This window comes from Hyperolius riggenbachi, chromosome 3 (assembly GCF_040937935.1).
Source record: "Hyperolius riggenbachi isolate aHypRig1 chromosome 3, aHypRig1.pri, whole genome shotgun sequence".
NCBI classification, from domain to species: Eukaryota; Metazoa; Chordata; class Amphibia; order Anura; family Hyperoliidae; genus Hyperolius; species Hyperolius riggenbachi.
In genome coordinates, this window is record NC_090648.1 from 34,930,994 (window position 1) to 34,952,984 (window position 21,991).

The 21,991-nt window shown below is 47.3% G+C and overlaps 1 protein-coding gene across 2 annotated transcripts in view; it reads left to right on the forward strand.

The window, feature by feature from the left end:
- Window positions 1-21,991, forward strand: part of DNAH2 (dynein axonemal heavy chain 2) — a 401,787-nt gene that overhangs the window by 249,539 nt on the left and 130,257 nt on the right. For both annotated transcript variants that reach the window (XM_068273978.1, XM_068273977.1), the window contains exons 26-38: window positions 830-933; window positions 1,766-1,922; window positions 2,748-2,830; window positions 4,042-4,222; window positions 5,680-5,818; window positions 7,911-8,128; window positions 8,705-8,803; window positions 12,136-12,261; window positions 15,067-15,177; window positions 15,260-15,448; window positions 16,758-16,861; window positions 18,277-18,466; window positions 19,335-19,515. In XM_068273978.1, the coding sequence (XP_068130079.1) occupies window positions 830-933; window positions 1,766-1,922; window positions 2,748-2,830; window positions 4,042-4,222; window positions 5,680-5,818; window positions 7,911-8,128; window positions 8,705-8,803; window positions 12,136-12,261; window positions 15,067-15,177; window positions 15,260-15,448; window positions 16,758-16,861; window positions 18,277-18,466; window positions 19,335-19,515 (1,882 nt within the window). The remainder of the gene's footprint in view (window positions 1-829; window positions 934-1,765; window positions 1,923-2,747; window positions 2,831-4,041; window positions 4,223-5,679; window positions 5,819-7,910; window positions 8,129-8,704; window positions 8,804-12,135; window positions 12,262-15,066; window positions 15,178-15,259; window positions 15,449-16,757; window positions 16,862-18,276; window positions 18,467-19,334; window positions 19,516-21,991) is intronic.

Sequence of the window (21,991 nt, forward strand, 5' to 3'; positions counted from 1 at the left end):
TCCTCCCATAGTAGGTAAAAGTTGCCACTTGTGTTTGCAGAGCCCTCTCCAGTGGTGGTCACCAGACCTTCCAATGGGTTATTGGGTAATTTCTGCCACTGGTGTTAGTGTCCAAACTAGAGAGTCTTTGCCACTGGTGTCAGTGGGGGATGGAGGTTATCTTTCACAGGACAACCTGATGTTCTACAGAGTTCTTCATCCTTAGCATATCTTCCCCATGGCTTAAAATGTATGCATCAAAGACCTCTTTTCATTTTGGATCAGAAACCTCTATAGCAGGCATCCAGGCTGAATTTACCATAAGGCACTGTAGGCATGAGCCTACAGGCACCTGATGATGGAAAGGCGGCCCACTCCCCTCCCCAAGTGCCTCCCTCACACCTTACCTATGCAGATCCCCAAGCGGAGTGTAAATGAGAGGTTACTCACTTAGGTTTCAGCATTCCTCTGACCAGATCTCTGTTAGCTCTGGCTACCTAATGCTAAGGGGCACCTGTAGCTACCTATGATGAGCAAGGGAACTAAGGGAGAAGTGACAGCTGGGACAGCCAGCACACTCGCAGTGCAGTTTGGCGGGTGTTTGTAGCTTCATGTAGGGTGAATTCTAGGGTGCCAGGACATCTGTGCCTATAGGCTCCTGTGATGTAAATCCGGGCCTGACAGCCATGCTTTGTAGGGTGAGAAGGTCATGTACTGAAGTATCTGTATTCTGAACTGTGTAATGAAATGCCAGCCTGTTGTGCAGCTCTCTCTGTGAAGTCCAAGTCTGAGAACTATCGATCCAGTTGTATATTGTACTTGACCGGCGCTGTACATCTCTTCATGGCAGGACAAGAACTGGGAGGTGGTGGAGACATCGAGGATGCGGATTGACCAGTTCAAGAGAACATTACCTCTTATTGTGGATCTCCGGAACCCAGCCCTGCGGGAGAGGTACCAGATTACCCTGTGTGATTAACTGAGGAGCAGAGGGAATTCGCGGGGGTATCGTAAAGTTTTAATTATAACCCGGAACTTATTATGGTACAGTGATGAAAATTTGTGTCATCATTGGTCCCTAAGTGCGTGATGTTGAGAAAATCAGCTAATTGTATCCTTTATTTCTGCACATACTCAAGCACATAAAGTATACTATAGTACTGGATCTTAATTCAGTCAATAACTGGGAGGCATTTTTTCTTCTCAATGCTTCATCACAATGCACAGTGCTCAATATGCAGGGATTTGTATGCAATAGTCACGTTACAGCTTGCACAGGAAGCATAGTTCTCACCAGAGCTGTGAAGTCGGAGTTGAGGAGTCGGAGCAATTTTGGGTACCTGGAGTTGGAGTCGTGATTTCATAAACTGAGGAGTAGGAGTTGAAATCGGATGATTTTTTTGTACCAACTCCACAGCCCTGGGTCTCACCAGTTAACGCAGCTACAATACTGATAGTATGTTCCTCTGTCCACATTTCTGTGCAGCCTGGATGATACTGTAGTGTTGCAGCCATGCACAAGCAAGTCACAGATGACAGGTGATTCCCTCAGTGATCAGGCAGCAGCTTACACAGGAAGCATAGGTCTCACCAGCTGGTGCTTTTCAGGTAATCCATGGAGGCCCAGAGTATTGTGCGGATAGCGAGCAGGCTACAAGTGGCTGCCAGCCCTTCCATTGTATGAAGTCCATCACTTACTCTCCTTTTTAAAATGTTTTATAATATTTTGGCGCCTCCCATGAATTAACGATCATGATATGTGAAATTGCTCCCGTGTAACTCCCAGGCACTGGACTCAGGTGAAGCAGGAGATCCAGAGGAGCTTTGACCAGGCCTCTGATGACTTCACTCTGGAGAAGATTGTAGACTTGGGTCTGGACCAGCATGTGGAAAAGATCAATGAGATTTCCACCGCTGCCACCAAGGAGCTGTCCATCGAGCAGGTGAGAGCAATGAGATTTCCACCACTGCCACCAAGGAGCTGTCCATCGAGCAGGTGAGATCAATGAGATTTCCACCGCTGCCACCAAGGAGCTGTCCATCGAGCAGGTGAGAGCAATGAGATTTCCACCGCTGCCACCAAGGAGCTGTCCATCGAGCAGGTGAGATCAATAAGATTTCCACCACTGCCACCAAGGAGCTGTCCATCGAGCAGGTGAGGGTTCCCCAAACACCATCTTCTACTGACATAACCAACCAACACAAATCGTTCCCCAAGGTCTGGATAAAACATGTGTGAAACGCACCTCTTGTATGTTGTGATCATCCTCAAGGTGGCCATAAACCTAGCGACTTTCCAGCTAACCGACCCTCCGTTTCGATAATTTTATCAAATCCCATTAAAGTCGCTGTCACAACAAGCAGGTCCAATTGTGGATTCAATCGATCTTGGCCCGTAAATTGGTCAAAAGTATCAATTGAACATGCTGGGAAATCTCGGACCAATGTGGTCAGGTGCACAGTGGTGATGGTGTGGGATATCAGGGCAAGGGCATAGATAGCAACTCAAGTTTTTTTTAACACTTGTCATGCTGGAAAACAGAAAGGGACTTTACCTAGTTTCTTGGTAGGGCTAGTGCTACATGTGTATATATTTATCTCAAGAAGTCACATGTCAGTTCTCAGTTCAGTTACGCTTTAAGACAGGATCTTAGCTAAATAGATATTAATTTGCCATTACTGGAATCTGCTCTAAGCCAAACTCGTTTCTCTCTCTGACCACTATTCTTCTTTGAAATATAACAGCCTCGTATTATATCTGTTCACAGGCACTGGAGCAAATCACGAAAACTTGGGAAGAGACCAAATTGGACATTATCCCCTATAAGGACAAGGGCCACTACCGACTCCGGTGAGTCCTCCAAATATCTGGGGTCAACCAGATGTGTGCTGGGTGGGACTGCTGATGACCTTTAATACTGGTTCACACTCAGATCGCTAAATTGCGATTTTGTAGTACACATTTTTGAGATTTTTTTGACAATTACGTTTTGCGAGGGAGCAAGAATCATAAACTGATCATGGCTGAAATGCTGCATTGATTACGATTTATACAAATCAGTGAGACTGGTCCCATAGGGATACATTTTCATAAGGGGGGGGTGATTTTCTCTGAACAGTCTGTTTGCACATTGAATGGTGAAGAGATACAAGATATCGGCTTACCAGCTAGCGATGGCCAATGGAATCATTCTTGCTACGATAACATTGTATCCGGCTTGGAATTGGACCAATCAGAATTGGAATGGGGGGTTGGTCTCATTCCTAGCTGCCTACTATTTGCATAAAAATTTGCATGCAAGCCAGAATTAGATCTCATCAATTATCTTTATAACCAGCTGTGTTTTCTAGCCTTGCTGTGTAGAGTTGCCTGGCTAACAGGCCTGGCTGAACAGGATTACAGATCCTTTGACAGAAGGTGCTGAGTGGTCAGCACTCTCGCCTTGCCATGTTACACTAGTTCCTGGGCTTCCTAAGGGTCCTCCGATTTCCTTACACATGGGTTCTTTTGCTTCCTCCTGAAATTGGCCCAGGCTTTGGTGTGTATGTTAGATCTGGAGCTTTACAGAGGGACATAAGGTGACGTCACCAGTTCAGTGTTCTTTGAGGTGTACCTAGGGAATTTCACACCCAGTGCTGATTATTAACAGACAAACAGTTCCCCCCACCCAACCCAATAAAACAATCTTTTTGAGGGGTGAAGGTTAGATGGGGTTGTGAGCTAGTGGTACCCCCATGTGACAGCTTTGATATTCTAGTGGTACACACCCTCCCCATCCTCTTATTGCTTACCTAGTGATCTTGGGGTCTACTCTAATGGTACCCCGTGGGAAGGGGGTACTCCATGGAGGGTGACATCATTCCTAAAGCACTAATCAACCCCACCGACTGGAGCCTTGAACGCTTCTGCCAAGGGGTCACCTCTTCCATGGTGACACCTTGTGCCAAATCCCCCCACACACCCTGCTTAGGAGGCCACTGCCTGCAGAGAATTTTACTGCACCATATAAATGGGTAATGTTAATAAAACATCAGCATAATAAGTTACTTTTTTCCTAACAGAGGGACAGACGAGGTGTTCCAGGCACTGGAGGACAACCAAGTCAGCATTTCCACCATGAAAGCATCTCCCTTCGTCAAGGCATTTGAGCAGGACGTGGACAGGTGGGAGCGCTGTCTATCCCACATCCTGGAGGTCACAGAGACGATCCTTACCGTGCAGAGACAGTGGCTGTACCTGGAGGTGAGTCTCTCCCCCCCCCCCCCCCGCTAGTGTGGAGTGTTGAAGGTTCATCGATCTCCACTACCTCAAATTCTGGACTCCTCCAGTGTCACGGGGAGCTCCTGTACCTCGTGACACCAGGCGTATGTAGTGATGTCACTACATGTACTGATGCCATCTTGTGCAGGCGTTTGCGGTGATGCCGTACACCAGAGGAGGTCAGGATTTGTGTCGGACAGGTAAGCCTTCAACGCTGTACACCTGGAAGGGGGGGAGGGGGTTCATGCATATACACTGTTGGGGACACTGGTTGGGAGTCCGTTGGTTGTTGCAATATCAAACACCGTTTCCGCCGCACACCGGATCAACCTGTTGCAACCAAGATTTTCCAGCATTCCTGATCAATCCTTTTGACTGGTTTCGACACAGAAATCAATAATAAGATTGATCAGGTGGCCAAAGAGTTTCCAGCATTCCCAATCAATCCTTTTGACCAGAAATGGATAGAAAGATTGATCGAAATGGATAGAAAGGTCGATCAGGTGGCTATGTTGTGGAACCGATTGTGCTTCGATCTGATAAAATTATTGGATTAAAAGGTCGATTGCTCCACAAAATCAAGTGACGTAGGAGCAACCTAAGTAGTTAGTGAACAAACAAAGAAGAGAACATTTCATTCCTGTTACCTCCCTGGATGCAGCAGGAACTTTTCTACACTTCCAGCACAATCTGATAATGCTGTGGCCAGCTTATGAATTAGCAGCTAAATGCTTCAGTGTTAACCCTCCCAGTACCTTGGAAACCACTCAGATAGTTTTAGCTGTTAAAGGATACCAGAGCTGAAGGACACTGGGGAAATGCCCATATGTCGTGGGTGGAGTGGAAGTAGTAGATACCGCACCTACCGTTCCCATCCATCACTCACTGTTGTCCATTTTCAAGCCCCGCTTTAACAGGCCGACCCAGCGACTCGCATAACCTATGACCCGGACATGTCCGTTCCGCACCCTTGTGGCCACGCTCAATGACGTCGCCATACAGGCACACGCTCGCTCCCCTAGCTCCTGCGTCCCTGTATGTACAGCATGTACTGCCCACTCCAGTGTAGCGCACACGCCAGGACAGGAGTGATGAGAACAAGCACGCGCCTGTATGGTGGTCATTGAGTGCAGCCAAAAGGGTGCAGGGCAGACATACTGAGCATGCGCGGTGCAGTATGCCCGGAGCATAGGTTATGTGAGTCGCCTGGGTCGGCCTGTAAGAATGGGGCTTGAAGCTGGACAATGGTGGAAGGTGCGGTAAGTATCTACTACTAACACCCCACACATGACCTATGGCCATTTCATAAGAGTCTTTCAGCTTTAATTTTATGCTATGTTTAATGCTGCGGACCATAGATGAAATTTGAGTGTAATCCAAAAGGCCTACCTAATACACTCTGTCTAGCCTTGTCCTCAGCTGTTTTCTTCCCGATACAGAACATCTTCATGGGCGAGGACATCAGGAAGCAGCTGCCTCAGGAGTCAGCCGAGTTCGATGAGATAAACGTCAACTGGAAAACCATCATGGACAGGCTAAATAAAGACAACAATGCCTTGCGGGGAACCCACCATCCAGGTGAGTCGGGTAACTGGGGTAGTATGGGTGAGGCTCTTCAAAGAACCCGGGCACCTCTAAATCTGTCTTTAGAGGGCTATGGGGTCTACCATTCCTGACCTTCTGAAAATGCTGGTTGTCTGGCTATACAGCTTCATACCAGATGACCCCAAACTTTTCAAACAAACGGTCAATTCACGGTCTTCCAAACTGGGGTACGCATCTACCAAACTCACCTGTCATTGTTCTGTAAAGGTGGCCATACACTGGTCGATTTGCCATCAGATTCGACCAACAGATAGATCCCTCTCTGATCGAATCTGATCAGAGAGGGAGCGTATGGCTGCCTTACTGCAAACAGATTGTGAACCGATTTCAGCCTGAAACCGTTCACAATCTGTGGTGGTGCTGCAGAAGCCACCCACCCCCCCCCCCCTCCCCCCACGCGCATACATTACCTGTTCCGGCCGGCACGAATCCCTCTCTGTCCCCGCAGCTTCTTCTCCGCTCTGGTCTGGTCTCCGGGTCCAGCATGCTTCACTTCTTCCTGCCCGGCAGGAAGTTTAAACAGTAGAGCGCCCTCTACTGTTTAAACTTCCTGCCGGGCAGGAAGAAGTGAAGCATGCCAGAGACCAGGGTGGAGACGGAACAGCGGTGACCGGGGATAGTCGCGCCGGCGGAGCAGGTAATGTATTGCCGCTCTATTGCGTCGGTCAACGGGCACTCGAACGCCGCTAGCTACGCGCTCCCTACCTGCGGGCGATCAACGGTAATTTTCCGCACAGCGCGATCGACGGGATCGATCTATTTCAGGACGAAATAGATCGAAATTTAGGGTGTAGCGTGAACGATGTGACAGCAGATTCAATCCTAGTGATCGAATCTGCTGTCGATCGGCGGGGAATCGGCCTAGTGTATGGCCAGCTTAAATCCCCATGCAGGAACCGGCAGGATGATTTCCAATAGATTTCATGGTGAAATGTGTGGGCAGGCAATAGATCCCTATCTGATCAGAGTCAATGGTCGATCTGTGTGGCAGATCAACAGGTATATGGACACCTGAAGTTGGACCTGTGGTTCTGTAGAGCCCCTAGCAAGGAGTTATTTTCCTACCAGTATCCTTACACATAGTGATCTGCGTTGTGGAGTAGTCAGTATCTGAGGAGGGCATCCAGCCTGCAGGTCCTGGTCTGAGGTTGACTAGTTTATACTTTCTGATTGTCACCATTTTGTCCCTCAAAAGATATAAGAAAACTTTGGAATTTAGTTGTAAAAGAAAATATTCCTTGAGATCAACGTGTCAAAGTGTCTCCAAACCTCTTTGACAGTTTCTCCTTCTCTGCACATGATGTAGACATAGGCCTCAATTCACTAAGATTATCTCCTGTCTTTAATAACTCTTCTAAAGTTGTTACCATGGTGATAAGGCATGTAGTATTCAAGAAACATTTTACCTCAGGCAAACCTAAAGTTAACTCTTCTGTCTTTAAATTAACTCTCCAATCCTTAAAATAACTCCAGAGTTAAAGACAGGCTGTTAATTAGCTGCATGTGAAAATAACTACAGAGGAGGTAAATTAACTACAGAGGAGGTAAATTAACTACAGGAGAGGTAACTTAAGGAATGAAGAGGTAAGATAACTCTCTCACGTGTGGAGGTAAGTTTTCTCTTGCCTTATTATCTCCAGCATGATCTTAGTGAATTGAGGCCAAAGTCTAGAAAGCATGGCAGGTGGGAAAGAACTCCTTTACCCTAATTTCATGGTCAGCTTCATTGATAAAACAAGAAATAGCAAAACTCCTCCCCATGCAAGTATGTTCCAAAGGGTTAAACACTCATAGTAAATCTATTTCCATTGCTCAGGATGTGAAATGCCAGGCAGCAAGCTGTGCATATTTACATGAATCGGGGATATGGATTCTGGGTAATACTTTCTGTTAGCTAAGTGGTGTTACTCTAACTTCAAGCAACAGAAGTCTGATTTTTTTTCTGGTGGTTATGGGATGTCATAGCTGGCTGGCTGCAGAATGATCTCCATGTCCATGTAGCTAGAGTAGGACTCTTTGTAAAGCTGTGTGTTTGGTTCTAATGGTTTGTGTGTCCCATGTTTAGGCCTCCTGGAGAAGCTCGGAGAGATGAATGCAGTTCTGGAGGACATACAGAAGGCTCTGGACTTGTACCTGGAGACCAAGCGTCAGATCTTCCCACGATTCTACTTCCTGTCCAATGATGACTTGTTGGAGATCCTGGGACAATCACGTAACCCAGAAGCTGTCCAACCACATCTCAAAAAGTGCTTCGACAACATCAAATCCCTCAAAATCCAGAAGGTAATAACACATTTTCAGTAGTATTTCCTCCAATAGTACCTCCTCTGTGCACTCCAATGATGTCTGTCCATTCACTACAGCTCACTGCTATCTCTCTGCCTGGCATCTCGATCTCATCATGTCGCATGTAATCACGCAATGCAGGAGACTTGAGCGAGCAGTGAGCTGTAGAGGGGGGATGGACATCACTGGAGCCCGGTGGAGGTGAGATAAGCACGTCTACTGCTGTGCCCATACTTTGCTGCATATACTTGTCCTGGGGAGCACAGGAGGGTGCCGGGACACATGGAAAGGGGGGTGACATGGGATATATGACCATACCTCCCAAACCGGGACAGTCCTGGCCAAATCGGGACGGTTGGGAGGTGTGCCATTACTTGCTAATGTGGAGTGTCCATTCTGGTAGCCTATCCTTTCCTTTATTTCAGGTCTTTCACATTTGGTTGATCTTTGTACAACACATATCACACATTTTTCTGAGTGGATGTCCCGGGGAAAACATTTTTGATTTCTGAAATTTGTGAAAAAACACGAGATTGTACTTGAATGTGCTTTGATTGTCTGTATTACTTTCAGGTTGGCGTAGGGAACAGATACGAGGCATTAGGGATGTTCTCTGCAGAGGGAGAGTTTGTGGACTTCACACAAGGTATCCTTTTAGAGGGTCCCGTGGAGGTAAGTGTGGTCTCTTCTTTATGATATTTGACCATATACAGGAGAGAAGGTCACAGGTTCAGAGCATGCTCAGTAGGGGCAGCAATGTTAAACACAGATGTCTTAAAGGAGTTATCAAGGCATTTTAAAAGAAAATAAGTGCTACTTACCTAGGGCTTCGTTTAGCCCCAAGCTCCCAGCATGTCCCTCGCCGCAGCTCTGCCGTCAGCCGTTCGCCGCTTCTGCCTCCCGGTCCCCGGCGATGACGTCAGGCCGACCTCCTGGTCAGCCTGTACGGTGCGAGCAGCGCTGTCAGTCACCACCACATGGACCGGAGCGTACTGCGCAGGCGAACAGCTGATGGCAGAGCTGCGGCGAGGGACATGCTGGGAGCTTGGGGCTGGACGAAACCCCCCGGTAAGTAGCACTTATTTTCTTTTAAAATGCCTTGATAACTCCTTTAAAGCAGAATTGCAATAATAAAAAAAACCAAAGAGTTTCACTTATCTGGGGCTTCTGCCAGCCTCTTGCAGCCTTCCTGCCCCACCCCGTTTTTTTTTTTTTTTTTTTTTTTTTTTTTTTTCATTATTTCAGTTTTGCTTTAAAGCGAATCCAAAATGAAAAACTAACTATAACAAGTAACTTCTCTATATATCTTTTCTAAAGTTTAGATAGTTTACACAGTAAATCTAGCTGCAAACAGCTTCAACAGTTTATGATTATTTATTCCTGTGAAAAACTTCACTCCCCTCTCCTCCTCCCTCCTCCCCTCTACCTCTAAAATCTCTGGCTAGTAATCTCCTCCTCCTGTCCAGACTGAGCTCCCATAAGCCCTTGCTACATGGGACTGAGTGCCTTGGCACTCTGGAGGAGCTGTGGGCGAGGCTTGTTTAGTTTATAGGGAATTAGAGTATTAAAACAAAACAAAAAAAAGTATTTGGCTTGAGGAATGCCCTATAAACTATATGAAAGGAACACAATTATGCAATGAGTAAAAGTTTATCTCGCATCCACTTTAAGCCAGGAATAAAAAAATCAGTCACGCACGGAGCCTCCGCTCCCCCGCCGCCAACTAGTTTTATTTTTGCTGACAGGCCCGATAGGCCAGGCCACGCATATTTTTATTTGTGTTCCCGTCCACAATAGCGTCCTACACATGTGCAGGACGCTATTGAGGATGGAAACATGAAGAAGGAGACGTGTGGCCAGGCCTGCGCAGGCGCAGAAAGCCCGGCGACTCCCTGTCAGGGCCTGTCAGCGAAAACTAAACTAGCTAGCAGCGGGGGAGCAGAGGATTAGTGAGTGGCTGCGAGGGCACAGGACGGCTGCAGGGGCTGGTAGAAGCAGAACTAGCTGGCAGCGGGGGCCCAGAGGATTAGTGAGTGGCTGCGAGGGCACAGGACTGCTGCAGGGGCTGGTAGAAGCTCCAGGTGAGTAAAGCTCATTTTTTATTCCTGGCTTAAGTGTCCCTTTAACCTCCTTGCCGGTCTAATTCCCGCCGGCAACGAGGCAGCGCAGCACTTTTTTTGAGCGGCGGCATCCCCTCACCCACTCCTTCGATGATCAGAGTAAGCAGGAAATCCCTTTCAGAACGGGGCGGAATGACGTCATGGACGTCGGGACGTCACAGGGAATCCCGATCCGCCCCTCAGCGCTGCCTGGCACTGATTGGCCAGGCTGCGCAGGGGTCTAGGGCGGGGGGGGGGGGGCGGCTCGGCGCGGCGATCGCGTACTACACGCAGCTAGCAAAGTGCTAGCTGCATGTAGGAAAAAAAAAATTATGCAAATCGCAAGGAGGTTAAAGAAAACCTGAAGCAAAAATAAGCTTATGGAATAATGAATTGTATGAGTAGCACAGCTAAGCAATAGAACATTGGTAGCAAATAAACAATTCTCCTGTATTTTCTAGTACAGGACGAATTAAGAAACTTCAGTTGCTAGCTATGCAAAAGAGCTTCTCTGAGTTCTCCGACCCGACTTGGGTCGGCTCCTCCTGCAAAGAAGCTCAACGGGTCCTTAGCTCTACTCTTTTTTTTTTTTTGTAGTTTAAAATACAGAGTGTGGTTTGTAAACTGCAACTTTGACAGAATGATGCAATGTAATAAAAAAAAAAGCTAGATAACTGAAAATATAAATATGAGAATATTTTCTTTGCTACTAATGTTCTATTCATTATCGTACTACACATACAATTCATTATATCATAAATGTTTTTTTCCACTTCAGTGTCACTTTAAGAAGTGCTCAAACAGCTATACAGCTCTTCAGGTGTTGACAATTACACAATAGCTACAAAAGACCCTTTGTCTGCCTGCACAGCCACACCAAGCTTACAGGATAGGGATACCTTCATAGTGTTGTGGGATAAGAGCGTTACAACTGTTCTGTGTCTTGTCTGTTTTTTTATTTTTTATTTTATTTCTTTACTCTGCAGTACTGCTTCCTGTACTTCTACTTATTTTATCATATGTCACTCAGATTTTATTGTAGAAAATCGCGATCCCAGTTACTCCAACGCTTTTTGAGCTCTGCGTTTGAAAAATCGCATACAAAAACGCAATATGATTGCATTGTGTTTATTTCGAGGTCAAATCCCAGGAGACCTTGCAACTTCCTGTTGATGGACTTTTAGCTAATCACCAATCACAAGAAAAACGCAAGCAAAAATGCCAACGCATCGCAAAAACACAGGCATGTGATTTTAAAATCGCATTGCATTTGTGATTGTGCTTGGCGATTTTCAGTGTGTACAGGCCCTTAGTTTTAATGTTCAGGGACACAGGAGCTGAGCCTTATAAGAACTTAGGAAAAGTGACAGTGACAATGTTTCAGGCAGCCCAGACCCTTCATCAGCTGCTCATGAAGAAGAGCCTTTGTTACCTAAAAATCTTATTATGCTACTACCCTTTTTGGATTAGGGAATTGTTCCTAATGCTAGGAATACACCATGAGATTTTTTGTCAGATAGTTGGTTCAATAGATACTTTCTGACCGGTCCGATCTGATTTTTGATTGTTTTTCTGACTGATTTCTCATAGAAGTGAATGGAAATCGATCAGAAAAACTATTGGAAAATGATCAGCAGATCGATCGGACAGTTCTGCTGAAAAAAATGTGTATTCCCAGGATAAGTTTGTTCAAGGTTGACACCCAATCTTTTGTTGTCTTGCATTTAACATCTTTGGTCTATCAGGGCATTTGGAAATTAGACAGTTGATTATACTCTGTTCAGTAACCACATGACTGTCAGAGTCGGGTAATACACTCAGGGTTCCCATGATATAGATGTTAAGAAAAAGATCTACGAGTGCAGAGGACTCAGCTGTTGTGGTTATTACCTGTTTATCCTACAGGCCTGGCTACACGACATTGAGAGGACCATGCGCTGGTCACTGAGAGAACTCCTCAGGAACTGTCGCCTGGCGCTGAAGAAGATGAGCAGCAAGCGGGACAAGTGGGTGAAGGAGTGGGCAGGACAGGTATGTAGGAGGACATCATCTCCTTATACGTTCGGTGCCATAGCAACGTTGTAGTGCTATTCTAAGTAAAAGCGGTTACCAAATCACCATTATGGAGGCCTTTATAGAATCCCTACATAAAGAATGTGTGGTCCCATCTTGTCTCTTGTTAATTAGAAGCAATGAAGCCTGCGCTGCTTCTTCCACTTTGTGGTTGTTTCTACCAGGTGATAACGGTTAAAGATTCATGCGCTTATACATGAGTGCATTTATTATATAAAAAAATTGGGCCATGATCAATAATACTTCCTTTAGGACAGAGGTCCTGGGGTGCCGCAGGCTGTTCTGGGGGGGGGGGGGAGTTTTCGCCCCAAGCCATCTCATTTGCCTGGGCTGATTATCGGAGGTTGGGGAGAAAGCATGACTTCCTCTCTGTCCTATGCCCCCCCCCCCCCCTCCTGTCTCCTGTTTGCAGAGTTAAGCGCACCACCTGACCACCAGGGGAGCTGTTTGAGGAAGGGGGGGTCACCACTAGACCACCAGTAAAGCTATTTTGGGATGGGGGCACCACTAGACCACCAGGGAACGTGTTTGGGGATGCAGGGAAAGCTGCTTAAGGAAACGGGGGAGGCACCACTAGACCACCTGGGACCACCTAGAAAGGACACTGCATAAAGGGAGCACTAGAAGTCTTAGGGCCCGTTTCCACTTGTGCGGTGCGAATTAGTCGCGGAAAACGCAAAACAAATTTGCACGCGTATGCGAATTTTACTACAAATTTGCGGGTGTTTTCGCATATGGTAGTAAGTATGCCAATTTAACCATGTCCGTGCCTGTGTGCTTTTACATTGATTTCATGCGAAAACGCCCGCAAATTCGCAGTAAAATTCGCATGCGAAAACACATGCGAATTTCCTATTAAATACATTGTATGCGATTCGCATAGCGGTATGCGAATTCTGCGGGGTCTACCGTGCAGATTTTCTGCACAGAAAAACGTTCAGAAATCCTGACAAGTGGAAACAGGCCCACCCACTTGTATTGTCTATGCGAATCTGCATGCAGGAAACGCATGCAGATTCGCTCTAGTGGAAACGGGCCCTAAGGAAAAAATGTAATCTAAAAGGGCACACTTCCTAATTAATTGTGGACCCTGCCTGTCTTAAGGGGTCCACTGCCTGACTAATTGAGAGGCTGTATAATTAGAGGGGGGACGTTTGCAAAAAGGGTGTGTGCATCAATCACCAAGTGAACCCTTATATACCTGGCTAAGCCCACATATACACCCCATGCAGAAACAGGCCAATGTCTTAATTAGGGGGCAGAAGCAATCATGTACATTCTATTGATGCAATTTTTCCTGATTACAAATGTCGGTCATGCTGTATTTTTGTAATCATGTGCGCTCCTATAGTAAGCATAGGAGCGCAGGAAAATAGCATAGCAAATCACTATGCTATGAGATTTGTCTTGAGATCTGTCCAGCAATATAAAATATTTTGTTCCCCTTCTCCATTGGAAATCTGAAATGTATTCGCTACATGTAACCCGTCCAAACCCGCACTAATCGTGTGGCAAAGCATACATTCTAGGTACAGGCATGGGCAAACTTGGCCCTCGAGCTGTTGAGGAACTACAAGTCCCACAATGCATTGCAGGAGTCTGACAGCCACAGTCATGACTCATAAAGGCAAATGCATTGTGGGATTTGTAGTTCCATAACAGCTGGAGGGCCAAGTTTGCCCATGCTTGTTCTAGGTAGAGGAAATTGGGCGGTTGCCGATATACAATGTAAGACAGCCCTTACTATCTCCTGTCTCCACCTCTCTCCTACTTTCTCTGCCTCTCTCCTCCTGTGTTCACCTCTCTGCTCCTGTCCCTGCCTCTCTCCTACTGTCTCCTACTTTCTCCACCTCTCTCCTCCTGTCCCTGCCTCTCTCCTACTGTCTCCTCCTTTCTCCTCCTGTCTCCACCTCTCTCCTCCTGTCATTGCCTCTTTCTTCCTGTCTTCACCTCTCTCCTCCTGTCACCGTCTCTCTCCTCCTGACTCCGCCTCTCTCCTCCTGTCCCCGCCTCTCTCCACCCGTCTCTGCCTCTCTCTTCCTGTCTCCGCCTCTTTCTTTCTGTCTCCACCTCTCTCCTCCTGTCTCCACCTCTGTGCCTGTCCATGCCTCTCTCCTCTTGTCTCTGCCTCTCTCCTGTTTCTGCCTCTCTCCTGTTTCTGTCTCTCTCCTCCTGTCTCCACCTTTCTCCTCATGTCTCACCCTCTCTCTTCCTGTTTCCGCCTCTCTCCTCCTTTCTCCTCCTCTTTCCTCCGGGTTTCTGCCTCTTTCCACTTATCTCCGCCTCTCTACTCCTGTCTCCCCCTCTTTCCTCCTGTCTCCACCTTTTTCCTCCTGTCACCTCCTTTCTCCACCTCTCCCTTCCTGTCCCTGCCTATTTCCTCCTGTTCCTGCCTCTCTCCTCCTGTCACTGCCTCTCTCTTACTGTTTCCACCTCTTTCCTCCTGTTCTTGCCTCTCTACTCATGTCTCCACCTCTCTCCTCCTGTTTCTGCCTCTTTCTTCCTCTCTCCTCCTGTCTCCACCTCTCTCCGCCTGTCCCTGCCTCTCTCCTTCTGTCTCCACCTCTCTCCTCCTGTCTCCACCTCTCTCCTCCTGTCGCGGCCTCTCTCCTCCTGTCACCTCCTTTCTCCACCTCTCCCTTCCTGTCCCTGCCTATTTCCTCCTGTTCCTGCCTCTCTCCTCCTGTCACCGCCTCTCTTCTCCTGTTTCCACCTCTCTCCTCCTGTCTCCGCCTCTCCTATCCTGTCTCCGCCTTCCCACAGATGCTGATCACCTCCAGTCAGATCCAGTGGACAGCTGATGTCACCAAATCGCTTGTGACTGCCAAGGAACGTGCTGACAAGAAGTACCTGAAGATCATGAAGAAGAAGCAGGTCTGCTAAGAAAACCTTCTGCTTTTACTCTGTGGTATATCCCCGTATTATGTTTTATTTGCTTCATATAATATTGTTTTAGGTCTCTATGTTGAACAAATATTCTGATGCCATCCGCGGAAATTTAACTAAAATTCTGCGTCTCAAATTGGTGGCCCTGGTGACGGTGGAGGTTCATGCCAGAGATGTCATCGATAAGATGCTGAAGAGCGGGTGTATGGATGCTGCTTCCTTTGAGTGGCTAAGCCAACTGCGACTGTACTGGGATAAGGTAATGCACACGTCTGACTTCAGCTCACTCCTTCCCACACAGACTAACAGAATACAGCATACATATTAGTCTGCCCCTCCTCCTGCAGGGTGACACAGAAGGGAGCTGTGAGTCTGCCCCTCCTCCTGCAGGGTGACACAGAAGGGAGCTGTGAGTCTATCCCTCCTCCTGCAGGGTGACACAGACAGAAGGGAGCTGTGAGTCTGCCCCTCCTCCTGCAGGGTGACACAGAAGGGAGCTGTGAGTCTGCCCCTCCTCCTGCAGGGTGACACAGAAGGGAGCTGTGAGTCTGCCCCTCCTCCTGCAGGGTGACACAGACAGAAGGGAGCTGTGAGTCTGCCCTTCCTCCTGCAGGGTGACACAGAGGGGAGCTGTGAGTCCACCCCTTTTGCAGGGTGACACAGACAGTAGGGAGCTGTGAGTCCGCCCCTCCTCCTGCAGGGTGATACAGACAGAAGGGAGCTGTGAGTCTGCCCCTCCTCCTGCAGGGTGACACAGGCAGAAGGAAGCCGTGAGTCTGCCCCTCCTCCTGCAGGGTGACACAGAAGGGAGCTGTGAGTCTATCCCTCCTCCTGCAGGGTGACACAGACAGAAGGGAGCTGTGAGTCTGCCCCTCCTCCTGCAGGGTGACACAGAAGGGAGCTGTGAGTCTGCCCCTCCTCCTGCAGGGTGACACAGAAGGGAGCTGTGAGTCTGCCCCTCCTCCTGCAGGGTGACACAGACAGAAGGGAGCTGTGAGTCTGCCCCTCCTCCTGCAGGGTGACACAGAAGGGAGCTGTGAGTCTGTCCCTCCTCCTGCAGGGTGACACAGACAGAAGGGAGCTGTGAGTCTGCCCTTCCTCCTGCAGGGTGACACAGAGGGGAGCTGTGAGTCTGCCCCTCCTCCTGCAGGGTGACACGGACAGAAGGGAGCTGTGAGTCTGCCCTTCCTCCTGCAGGGTGACACAGAGGGGAGCTGTGAGTCTGCCCCTCCTCCTGCAGGGTGACACAGACAGAAGGGAGCTGTGAGTCTGCCCTTCCTCCTGCAGGGTGACACAGAGGGGAGCTGTGAGTCCACCCCTTTTGCAGGGTGACACAGACAGTAGGGAGTTGTGAGTCCGGCCCTCCTCCTGCAGGGTGATACAGACAGAAGGGAGCTGTGAGTCTGCCCCTCCTCCTGCAGGGTGACACAGGCAGAAGGGAGCTGTGAGTCTGCCCCTCCTCCTGCAGGGTGACACAGGCAGAAGGAAGCCGTGAGTCTGCCCCTCCTCCTGCAGGGTGACACAGACAGGAGATGAAATATAACATATCTGGGTTTTTCTCTCCCCAGGATATTGATGATTGTCTCATTAGACAGACAAACACTCAGTTCCAGTACGGATACGAATATTTGGGCAATTCAGGACGTCTTGTGATAACTCCACTCACTGACAGGTACTCTCTCTCTTTCTCTTGTATTCTCAGTGTGTACATAGTGTATAGCTGTATAGCATGTGTAGATGGGTCTCTCAATTTTATTGTAGCATGTGTCCCTTTATTAAAGACTATGCCAGCACAATACCCCATATAGTAGCTAACATCTTTCATGTAACCCCTAAAACAGGTAAATATTTGTCAGGTGCACCCCGGAATTTTTAAAAAAGGAACTGAAATGGGGGGGGGGGGGGGGGTAGGATTCCAGACATTGCAAAGTGGAAAGTTTAAAAATAGACGATAGATCAAGAAATTATTGAAACTTGCTATGTAATGTTTTCATGTTGTTTGAGCCTGCAGGTAGTAATCTTTACTGCTGGTAGACAAGGGGAAAAAAACAGAAAGCACCAACTACATTATAAACACACCCACTTACAATGTGATCGGTGAAAAGGTTGTCTTTTATATGACTATTTATATGCAAAGGAAGATACTGGTTGCTTGGCAGTTGGAAACAGTTGTTATTTCCGACAATGCAATGAGGTTTACAGACAGGAAACTGTCAGGGCCATGGCCCTGTCAGGGGTTTCACAACAATCTAAGCCATACATATGTCCCTGATGATCTGTTTGAAGAATGGTAAAGCTTTCTTGTGGAAAAGAAGGTATCAAAACTTACCATGATGTATTAGCTTTGAACAGCTCAACTACCTCTGAGCTTATCTAAAGTACCCCCTGAGGTATGTTGAGGACCTATGATAATATTTTTATAGCGCTTTTTTCCCTGGTGACTCACGCTGTGACCCTGCATTCTGCAGTCTCCAAAGCTCAGGAAAATAGGTGAGATTTTAGCCTTTTCCTAATGCAGTCCAGCGAAGGAGCATCTCAGAGAGTTAGTAGCCCGTGTGGGCAGTATGTTGTCCTTGCTGTTCTGGAATCAGACTGGACTGTGCACACAACTTGTATGTTCACTCTTTGTGGGTCTCCCTCTCCTGCTCTAAATTTACTCCTACATTTCAAAACCATTCCAGAGGGCTACAGGAACTGAATTAGTCGGTATCAGTCCAACTGATACCAACTGGTTCAGAACCTGCATTTTTTAGAGTCACTCGCTGGCACTCAGGGGAACTTCCTAGACGCCGGAGAGAGAAGAGGAACGGGAGACACCCAAAAGACAACGATTAGGCAAACTAGCCCACCATGAGCTTCATTCAGTAGTTTTACCCCCAATTCAGGGGTGCTTTAACTTGCCTTCTTTAGCAGCCCAGAAATGTCCTCACTCCCTGTCCCCAATTTTCCAGCAGATCACAATGAACTGGCTGCTGACCCAGATCACAAAGTATAGGTTAGACACCAGGAAGGAATTAAGTGTAGCCATCTTCATTGTGTTTGTGGTGTAGGTCCATTGGTCTCATTCTTTCTTCTCTTTTGTTCCAGATGTTACATGACTTTGACCACCGCCCTGCACCTCCATCGCGGGGGCTCGCCAAAAGGCCCGGCAGGCACTGGGAAGACAGAGACCGTTAAAGACTTGGGGAAGGCCCTGGGGATGTACGTGATTGTGGTGAACTGCTCAGAAGGACTTGATTATAAGTCCATGGGAAGGATGTACTCTGGTCTTGCTCAGGTGAGGAGCACTAAGGAATTCATATCCTTTTTCGATACTGCCCTTCATGCCCTACCTCCACTTTTTCTTAAAAAATCTGTTGCTGTCATGATCCATTTAATTTCCCCACCCTTGATTGGTGTGGGCACTCCCGGGGCGTGGAGTCCAAGTGAGCATGGTCTTCACCAGGGCACCCCGCAAGGGATAATGGGTCGCTACCCCTAATGGATGGAGGACTACTTTGCTGCCTGGTGCCCACTAGGTCACGATCCCTAAGACTGCCCCACCAAAGATGAACTGAACAAAAGGAGGGGTTAACCATTGCCGTAAGGGAAGGAGGATGAGACAGGACTGACTGATGTGACAGGACTGAGACAAGACTTTCTTATAGGCAAAGCTGCATTTATAGTGCAGGTGATTGTGAAGGCATCCTGAACCTTGATAGCCCCAGCACAGATTTCAGAGATGGCATGACACCACTGCTAAGACAGAAAAATAGCTAGAGAAACCTGATAATCGCCATTACCTTATTTCATGAGCATTTCTTAGGGTTATATCACTATCAATATTGTAATAGTGTACTTTGGACAATGAGTAACCAGTAAAAGGGTTGACAAAGAGGGGAGGAGATGCTAGTATACTACTACCTGTGTAGAAATGACTTGTGAGGCCACATCTGGAGAATGGGATACAGTTATGGGCACCACTCTATAGGAAGTATATTGACATACTAGAACAGGTACAAAGACAGGCAGCTAAATAAATCATAGGGATGGAAGGTCTCACCTAACTGGACAGGTTGGACAAACTGGGTTTATTTAGCTTGGGAAGTGTTTCATTTTTATTCTTAAATTCTTTAACATAATTGGCTTGTTTCTCTCCACTCTAGACTGGTGCCTGGGGCTGCTTTGACGAATTCAACCGAATCAACATTGAAGTGCTGTCGGTAGTGGCCCAGCAGATCTTATCCATCTTGTCCGCTCTCTCGGCCAATGCCACCCGGTTTGTCTTTGAAGGAAAAGACATCAGCCTGGTGTGGTCTTGTGGCATCTTCATCACTATGAACCCAGGTGAGATCCTACTCATTGACAACTGCCATGCCTATTGTCCTGGGAGTGGCCTACATACATAGATTAACTTGTCAGGACATGGAGAAGAGTCAGTGGGTCATCCAAAAGGGCGCCCGGGCGAGACTGCACTTTCTTTTATATTGGTCTCAGGGGAGAGCTCAGTCTCAGTAAGGGAAAACACAAGTCTGCACAACTGTTTAAAGAAAGAGGTGAAAATAAAGTGATAAATACTTGTATCTATCCTCCTACTCCTAAAAATGACTTTTGAGTGTTTGTTTGAATGAGTGAATGAATGTTTTTAGATATTCCACAGTTTTATTTTATGTTTAAATCTACGTGTTATGTTTGCAATGTTTCTTTGTCTGTGCTCAGTGACCTCAATTCACTAAGCTTATCTAGTGTCTTTAAAGAGAACCCGAGGTGTGTTTAAAGAATGTTATCTGCATACAGAGGCTGGATCTGCCTATACAGCCCAGCCTCTGTTATCCCAAACCCCACTAAGGTCCCCCTGCACTCTGCAATCCATCATAAATCACAGCCGTGCTGTAAGGCTGTGTTTACATCTGTAGTGTCAGTCTCAGCTGCTCCCCCGCCTCCTGCATAGCTCCGGTCCCTGCCCCCGTCCCTTCCCTCCAATCAGCAGGGAGAGAAGGGATGCAGGCGGGGACTGGAGTTCTGCAGGAGGCGGGGAGAGCAGGAGACTGACACTATAGAGATAAACACAGCCAGCTCTGACAAGCTGTTTGTCAGCAGCATGGCTGTAATTTATGAGGGATTGCAGAGTGCAGGGGGACATTAGGGGGGTTTGGGATAGCAACAGAGGCTGGGCTGTATAGGCAGATCCAGCCTCTGTATGCAGATAATATTCTTCAAACCCACCTCGGGTTCTCTAAAGTTAACTCTTCTGTCTTTAAAGAGGATCTGTAACGTCAAAAGATCCCCTGGGGGGTACTCACCTCAGGTGGGGGAAGCCTCCGGATCCTAATAAGGCTTCCCACGCCGTCCTCCGTCCCTCAGGGGTCTTGCTGCAGCCCTCAGAGAAAGATGACGTCAATATTTACCTTCCTGGCTCCTGCGCAGGCGCTCTGACGGCTGTCGGCTCCGAAGTAGGCGGAAATACCCGATCGCCGTCGGGTCTGCTCTACTGCGCAGGCGCAAGTTTCCGGCGCCTGCACAGTGGAGCGGACTCGACTGAGATCGGGTATTTCGCCCCCGCTGGAGCCAGCAAAGGTAAATATTGAACTGACAGTCGGGTTTGTCGCCGGTTGTTCGGAGGGCTGCAGCGAGACCCCCGTGGGACAGAGGACGGCGTGGGAAGCCTCATTAGGATCCGGAGGCTTCCCCCACCCGAGGTGAGTACCCCCCAGGGGATCTTTTTGATGTTACAGAGTCTCTTTAAGTTAAGGTGAAATCTCTAAAGTTAACTATTCAATCCTTAAAATAACTCCAGAATTCTAAAGTTAAAGACGGGCTGTTAATTAACTGCATGTGAAAATAACTACAGAGGAGGTATTAAGGACTGAAGAGATAAGATAACTCTCTCACTGAGAAAACTTATCTCTACACCTTAATAAGACACATATGGCCTCAATTCACTAAGCTTATCTCCTGTCTTAAATAACGTTTCTAGAGTTATCACCATGGCGATGAGGCATGTAGTATTCAGGAAACATTTTACCTCAGGCAAACCTCAAGTTAACTCTTCTGTCTTTAAGTTTAACTCTTCAATCCTTAAAATTACTCCAAAATTCTAAAGTTAAAGACAGGCTTTTAATTAACTGCGTGTGAAAATAACTACAGAGGAGGTAGCTTAACTACAGATACACTACAAATAAGAAGTATGTTTCTTCCAGAGTAAAATGAGCCATAAATTACTTTTCTCCTATGTTGCTGTCCCTTACAGTAAGTAGTAGAATCTGACATTACCGACAGATTTTAGACCAACCCATCTTCTCATGGGGGTGTTCTCAGGGTTTTCTTTATTTTTAAAAGCACTTAGTGAATGGTAGTTGCTCCGTCCAACTGCCAAAATAGTGTACAGCGAGCAGGGAGGCTGGCCAGCATCTTTGTATAAATCTTTTTCAGATAATGACTTTATAAAGAATGAAGGCCATGCTGAGAATCCCCTATGGAGAGATGGACTACTCCAAAATCTGTCGGTAATGTCAGATTTCTACTGCCTACTGTAAGTGACAGCAACATAGGAGGAAAGTAATTTATGGCTCATTTTACTCTGGGAGAAATTAACTTCTTATGTGTATGTGTTTTAAATTTTAAGATTTTCACGACAGTTCCTCTTTAAGGCTCCCTGCACACTGCATGTGTTTTTACACCCGATTGCGATTTTTAATCGTTACTGCATGCTGCGGTTTTTTTCTCAGTTTTTCTGTTGGTTGCATTGAAGGAAAATCGGAATTGCAAATCGGAATCGGAAACTGAATCGGAATCGCAAAACGGATTTGCAGTGTGCAGGGAG